General features: G+C 41.0%; 1 protein-coding gene across 6 annotated transcripts; it reads left to right on the forward strand.

Annotated features, from left to right (window-relative positions):
- The first annotated feature begins 954 nt into the window (after positions 1-954).
- Positions 955-6,892, forward strand: LOC123385051 (endogenous retrovirus group K member 25 Env polyprotein-like). Of its 6 annotated transcripts, XM_045056278.1 has the most exons (3): positions 955-1,109; positions 1,341-1,445; positions 6,285-6,892. In XM_045056278.1, the coding sequence occupies exons 2-3, from the start codon at positions 1,432-1,434 to the stop codon at positions 6,739-6,741; spliced, it is 471 nt and encodes a 156-aa protein (XP_044912213.1). In that variant the 5' UTR covers positions 955-1,109; positions 1,341-1,431; the 3' UTR covers positions 6,742-6,892. The 6 variants fall into 6 exon arrangements, with proteins under 6 accessions (XP_044912213.1, XP_044912216.1, XP_044912219.1 ...); XM_045056281.1 differs by lacking the exon at positions 1,341-1,445 and having other exon boundaries at positions 955-1,182; XM_045056284.1 differs by lacking the exon at positions 1,341-1,445 and having other exon boundaries at positions 955-1,182; positions 6,317-6,892.
- The last annotated feature ends 297 nt before the right edge of the window (positions 6,893-7,189 follow it).

Below are 7,189 nucleotides of genomic sequence, written 5' to 3' on the forward strand. Positions count from 1 at the left end.
TAGTGACAGCAAACATCCTACTGAATGGTGAAACATGCTGGAAGCTGAGCTATCCCAGCCTGAGTGGCAGGGCCTGGGCTGTGGACAGACTGGTGACTGCAAGGCGGCCCACCGACAGTGAAGCTTCTTGCACTCCTGCTTTTAGGTAATTCGGCCTTAAAACAACCTGGGGTATTGTCTGTTGGGGAATTGCCCTCAACAGGCCCCCTGGGAAAAGAACCATTAGGAAAGAAAATAAGGTTCCGCAAGAAATTGTGTAGCCTTACGTTTAGCCCTTGCCATCCCCTATGGAGACTCCTCTACTTACAGGAAGGATAGCCTCATGCATTTGCTAGCAAAGAGGGCCTGTAAAGGAGAGACATAAGGATTTGAAAGCCTCACTCTGGCAACTAAGGAGTGTATCTCTGGGCACGGGTGATTTCAACCCATAGCCCCACCTGGCCCCCCGGAGGCATTCCAGATGATGACTGAACCTAGTTGGTTAAGGTACAGAATGGTTCATTGGTTCCTAGGTGCATTGTCTCTCTGAGAATCTATGAGGCATGGGTTTCTAAGGCCTTTTCAGCCCCTTTCTGGCACCTCGGACCGAGGCAAACACATTGTTCTTCTGGCTTCAAGTGGTTAGGAGGTCATGTCCCTGTAACTGTTCCACTTGAGGTGTTTCATGCGAATAGCAAAGCAAATGCTTCATAGACTATAGATAATTATAGATAAACGCAGATGCATAATGGAATAATGTAAGAAATTAATCAATAATCAAAGGGTATGTGGGAACATTACGGGAAAATCACCATGTTATTTCTTAAAGGTTGATTACACATAGGAACGTTTTTAAAATTAGGTAATGTTAGAAAAACGTAGATGACGTATGTTACAAGGAAATCACTAGCAAATATAATGCCACGTTTGCTACAATAAATCAGCCAGTTCAACACACTGCTGTTGTCTGTGTCCATTTTTATTTTAGTTTTAGGTTTTTATTTTAGTTTTTTATTTTTAGTTTTTTTAATTTTAGTTTCGTTTTATTTTCACCGACGCTGTTCTTCCTTCGGGAACCCCTGGTTGCTGGAGCTCATCTCCAGCAAGTGGCCCCCAAACAGGACCCAAAGGTAATCAGATAGGAGCACTCGGGAGGGCTAGGACTCCACCTGGGGTGCTGTAGACCTCTGCAGACGTAGACAGGTAAGTGAAGGGTGGATAGTCAGAACAAAAATTTGAGAAGTTATGGGCCATATTAAGTCTAAAGAAAGAAAACTATTGAAGTATTACTGCATATGCTTGGAAAAAGAAAAATTAAAGTTACTAATAGCCAGTTGACTAAATTTTTACATTTTATTCAGGAATGCTGTCCATGGTTTCCTGAAGAAGATACAGTAAACTTACAGACATGGAATAGAGTAGGAGATCAGCTTAGGGAGTATTATACTCTCCATGGACCAGAAAAGGTAACTGTAGATGCCTTTGCTCTTTGGAATTTAATTAAAGATGTTTTAGAACCTCAGCAAGAGGTTGAAAAACTCCCCCAATGGGAGAATTTTTCTTTAGGGGAAGGTACTCCTTTGCTTTCTCCTGCTAAGTCTCAGCAATGCTGGCTTCGGCCCTGCCTGATGACGATAAGCTTACACCTGAGGAGGAACAAGATTTGGAGGATGCTGCAGCCAAATATCATGATGAGGGAAGCCCTATAGGGGTTTGTGCAGCTCCACTAAATAATAAAGAGCCTCCTACACCTTTTCGGGCTCCCCTTAGTCCTTCATATTGTGATAAATTGTTTAGACGTTTGCCACCTCGTCCCCCTCTTCCAATGACCTTGGCACGACAGAAGGTCCATAGAACTTCAGGCTTTTTGGCTGCACTAAGACAGGCAGAACAGGCAGGGGATATTGAATTTGCTCAATGTTTTCCTGTCATGTATGGAGGCGAATTTGATGAGGAGATCTCTTGGGAACCTCTGCCATATAAAATACTCAAGGAATTAAAGGCTGCATGTCAGGACTATGGTCCTCTTGCTCCTTATACATTAACTCTTTTGGATACACTGTCTAACCGATGGATGGCACCTTATGATTGTGTGCAAGTGGCCAAGGCCTGTTTGTCTGGAGGTAATTACTTGTTATGGAGGGCAGAATATGAGGAATTGGCTAAGAGGCAGGTTTCTATAAAAAGGAAGTCCAAGGATGCCCCTATGACTTTAGACATGTTGCTAGGAAGAGGAGAGTATAATACTGCCTGGTGTCAGATGTATTTAGACAAGGATGTTCTTGCATAAGTAAATTCCTATGCAGTCAATGCTTGGAAGGCCTTGCCAGTCACCACTGAAAAAGCAACAGCATTAGGGAATGTTAAACAAATGGCAGAGGAGCCTTTTGAGGATTTTGTCTCTCACCTAATGGTGGCAGTAAAAAGAGTTATAACAGATGAGGAAGCAGCCAACATTTTGGTAAAGCAGCTTGCATTTGAAAATTCCAATACTACTTGTCAGTCTTTGCTGCGGTCTATACAAAAAACTGGCTCTTTAACCAATTATGTCAAACAATGTGCAGATGTCAGTCCTTCTTTTATACAGGGAGTAGCAATTGCTTCAGCCCTGAAAGGAGAAACTTATTCTCAATTCATGCAAGGATTGTCTAATAAAAATGGTAAACAACCTTTAAAGGGTCTTAATGTAAATTGCTTTACATGTAAGCAACCAGGGCATTTTAGTCGGCAATGTCCCCAGAATAGATTTGTTTCTCAAGTGTCCAGACAAAATGTAAATACTCGCCTTCCGCAGGCACTTTGCCTTTGCTGCCAGAAGGGATTTCACTGGGCCAAATATTGTAGGTCCATGTTTCATAAGGATGGCACTCCTCTGAACCCTAACAAAGAGTTAGATTTTAATCAAGGGAATTCGGGAAATGGGCAGAGGGGCCTGCCCCAGGTCCAGACAATAAGTGGGGTATCTTCCCTGAACCCATTCATTCCTTTTGTCCCGTCTTAGAACTGTTCAAAGTCACTCCAGGGAGCGCAGGATTGGACCTACGTTCCTCCACCTCAACAATATTAACACCAGATGTGGCTGTTACCCCTATACTCACTGGAGTAAAAGGACCTTTGCCCAAAGGCATAGTGGGAATCATTTGGGGTCAAAGCTCTATGGCCTTACAAGGGCTGTCAATTATTCCAGGAGTGATTGATTCAGATTACATTGGAGAACTCCAGGTACTCGTTTCTCCTCCAACAAGAACTGTTCAAATAGAGAAAGGACAAAGAATAGCACAATTATTATTATTGCCTTACCATGAGACAGGAAAAGTAGCCTCTCAACAAGATAGAGGTCCAAAGTGATTTGGGTCTAGTGATTTGGTTTTTTGGATCCAAGAGGTCACAGCTTTGCAACCTCTTAAGGAATTATTAATTCAAGGGGAAAAAATTATAGGTTTGCTCGATACAGGCGCAGATGTGTCTTGTATTGCAGGAAAGGATTGGCCTTCTGAGTGGCCCACTAAAGCTGCTCCTGTAGGACTTATAGGTATAGGAAGAGCTCCTTCTATTGCTAAAAGCACACAAATTTTGCCATGGGCTAACGAGGAGGGTCAATCTGGAGTTTTTTGTCCTTACGTAATTTTCACTATCCCTATAACGCTATGGGGACGCTATTATCCCACATGGGGATGCTGCTATATAGTCCAGATGACAAGGTGCCTGCACAGATGCTACAGATGCATTTTGATCCAGATAAAGGACTGGGAAAACACAATCAGGACATTAAAGAACCTATACAGACAATATCTAATGTTAAAAGACAGGAACTTGGATATCAAAATTTTTAATGGAGGCCATTGCTGAAAGAGCTGCTGATCCCATTAATTGGATAAATGACAATCCAGTTTGGGTGGAACAACGGTCTCTACCCTTAGAAAAGTTACAGGCAGCAAAAGAGTTAATACAGCAACAGTTAGAAGCAGGGCATATAGAACCCTCCAATAGTCCATGGAACACACCTATTTTTGTCATTAAAAAAAAAAAATCAGGAAAATGGAGATTATTACAAGACTTAAGGGCAGTAAATGCTACTATGGAGGATATGGGTTCTCTTCAACCAGGCAACCCTTCTCCTGTGGCAGTACCCTCCACTCATAACATAATTGTTATTGATCTGCAGGATTATTTTCTTCACCATTCCTTTAAGTCCTTAAGTCCTTTAAGTCCACCATTCCTTTAAGCAAGCACTATGCTTTCAGTCTGCCATCAGATAATCTTAAGCAGCCTTATCAAAGATATCAATGGAGGGTGTTGCCACAGGGTATGAAAAACAGTCCTACCTTATGTCAAAAATACGTTGATCAAGCTTTAACAGAAATAAGAGGCCTTTATGCTGACCTTTATTTGGTCCATTATATGGATGACATATTAATCACTCATCTGGACCAGACACTTTTACAAGAAGTGTTAATCAAAACCACCTCCACCCTGTCGTCTCATGGGTTAAAGGTGGCACCAGAAAAAATCCATATATACTTGGGACGGATATCAAACACACATACAGTTTCACCTCAATCTTTGCAACTTATAAAGGACAATTTACAAACTTTAAATGATTTCCAAAAACAATTAGGAGATATTAATTGGATTAGGCCATTTTTTAAGATTCCCACTGCTGATTTAAAACCATTATTTGATTTATTACAGGGAGACTCTAATCCTTTATCTAAAAGAACTTTAACTCCTGAGGCCTCCGAAGCCTTGAATATGGTAGAATAAGCCATCAATAAGTAGATTTTAAGGTGAATCAACTATAATTTACCTTGGTCTCTAATAATTCTGGCCACAATATATACTCCAACAGGCTGACTATGGCAGGAGGGGTCACTTGAATGGTTACATATGCCAGCTACTGGAAAGAAAATATTGACAGCATACATTGATTTGACTGCCAGCTTAATAACTAAGGACAGAAGAAGAAGCATGGAGATCTTTGGTAGGGATGTTCATAATATTATTCCTTATAACAAAAACCAATTACAAGATTTAATAGAATCCAATGAAAATTGGCAAATAGCTCTGAGTGATTTTAGAGGCGAAATACTGTTTCATTTGCCAAAAAATCCTCTATTACAATTCCTTCGTGAACATCCTGTTATACTTCCAGAGAAATGTAAATCATCTATTCCTAATGCATCTCTGGTATTTACTGATGGTTCATCCAATGGAAAAGCTGTGGCTATTATTGACTATCACCCACATATACAAGAGACTCAGGAAACTTCAGCTCAAAAGGCAGAAATAATGGCAATCCTGTTTGTTTTTTCCACACTAACTGAACAAAGTTTTAATCTTTACACAGATTCTCAATATGTGGTTAAGCTCTTTCCCCATATAGAAACTGCTACAATAGCTATTAATAAAACTACTATTTCTAGATATTTATTGGAATTACAAAATTTGATTCATGAAAGAAGAGATCCTTTTTACATAGGTCACATCAGGGCTCACAGTAATTTGACAGGGCCCTTACATGAGGGAAATGCATTGGCTAATAAGTACACAAAGTTTGTTCTGGGAACAGCAATAGAGGATGCTCAGAGAATTCATCATCAGAATGCTGCTGCCTTACGATATCAATTTCAGATTACCAGAGAAGCTGCTAGACAGATAGTAAGAGATTGTCCTACTTGTCCTATGCATGTCAGTGCACAATCTATGGGAGTTAATCCCTGAGGCCTACGACCTGATGATTCATGGCAGATGGATGTAACTCACATTTCCAGCTTTGGGAAACTTTCCTATGGACATGTTACTACAGATACTTACTCCCATTAACTCTAGCCTCAGCCAGAATTGGAGAAGCCCACAAAGATGTCATTCAGCACCTGTCCTATTGTTTTTCTTATTTAGGTATGCCACTTCATTTAAAAACTGATAATGCACCTACCTATACTTCAAAAGCTTTTAAGCAATTCTCCAACACCTTCAACATTAAATGTACTACAGGAATTCCTTATAATCCTCAGGGACAAGCTATTGTAGAAAGACCCCATCAGACTTTAAAACATCAAACTACCAAACTGCAAGAAGGAGAGCTTAAGTATAGCTCCCCTCATCATATTTTGAGCCATGCCATGTTTGTTATTAATAATTTTAATGTGGATACTGCGGGCATTTCTGCCACGCAGAGTCACTGGAACCCTGATCTTGATGCTCCTAAACCATTGGTAAAATGGAAGGATCTTCTTACAGGAACATGGAAAGGGCCTGATGTTTTACTAACTTGTGGGAGAGGATATGCTTGTGTTTTCCCACAGGATTCAGATTCTTCTTTGTGGATTCCGGACAGACTCATTAGACATGTTCAACCCGCCACCACCTCCTCCATCTTTCCACACATCGACTCAACACAAGAGACGTCTATCGGAGGAGAGCCGAGGAGGACCACTGACATATCGCATGAGAGAACTTCACCTTCAAGACGACTGGCAACCGCTGAGACCAACCTCGATGCCACGGCACAGACTGACCCAAGCGACTCAAGACAGCAGTCCACCAGCATGGGGCCAAATAAAGAAACTGACGAATGAAGCTGAGAGACTGCTTCTCAACCAAGGACTTCAACCTTCTCCTTTTACTCTTTTTGTTGCTATACTTGCCGTTTTAGCTTGTCAGGCAAAATGTGACAAACCGGGTACTTCTTATTGGGCTTATTTACCTAACCCTCCTTCCTTTCAACGGGTAACTTGGGAGAATGAGGTTATTCCACTTTAAACTAACATTCCTTCTTTGATGGGAGGAACTCAGTCTCCTATTCAATTGGGACAGGCTGTTAATCCTAAAAACTTCTCCTTTTATGGAGTTTCAAGTTCTGTTCCTATCTGCTTTGTTATCCCCAATACTATAAAGGATGAGGCTCCCTCCATTAATGGTTGTGCTCCAAGATCTTATAAGGGGTTGTTGACAGATTCTCCTAATTATGCAGTTGCAGACAAAAGACTCCTATGGTCTCTAATTTTGCTTTTACCTGGAGACTCTTCTCCTAAAATGTTTACTCCTAAAGATTATCCGAAAGCCCTCCCTGTTTGTGCAGCATCTCCTCCAGAGAAGGATGACATTAATGAGGAAAGGGCCTTTGTTAACCCTAAAATAGGCTTCCCAAAATGGAGATATTGTGCTTATAAAAAGGAGATTCATATTGTTATTCCTGGAACATATTTAA

This window comes from Felis catus, chromosome B1 (genome assembly GCF_018350175.1).
Source record: "Felis catus isolate Fca126 chromosome B1, F.catus_Fca126_mat1.0, whole genome shotgun sequence".
Classification (NCBI taxonomy): Eukaryota; Metazoa; Chordata; class Mammalia; order Carnivora; family Felidae; genus Felis; species Felis catus.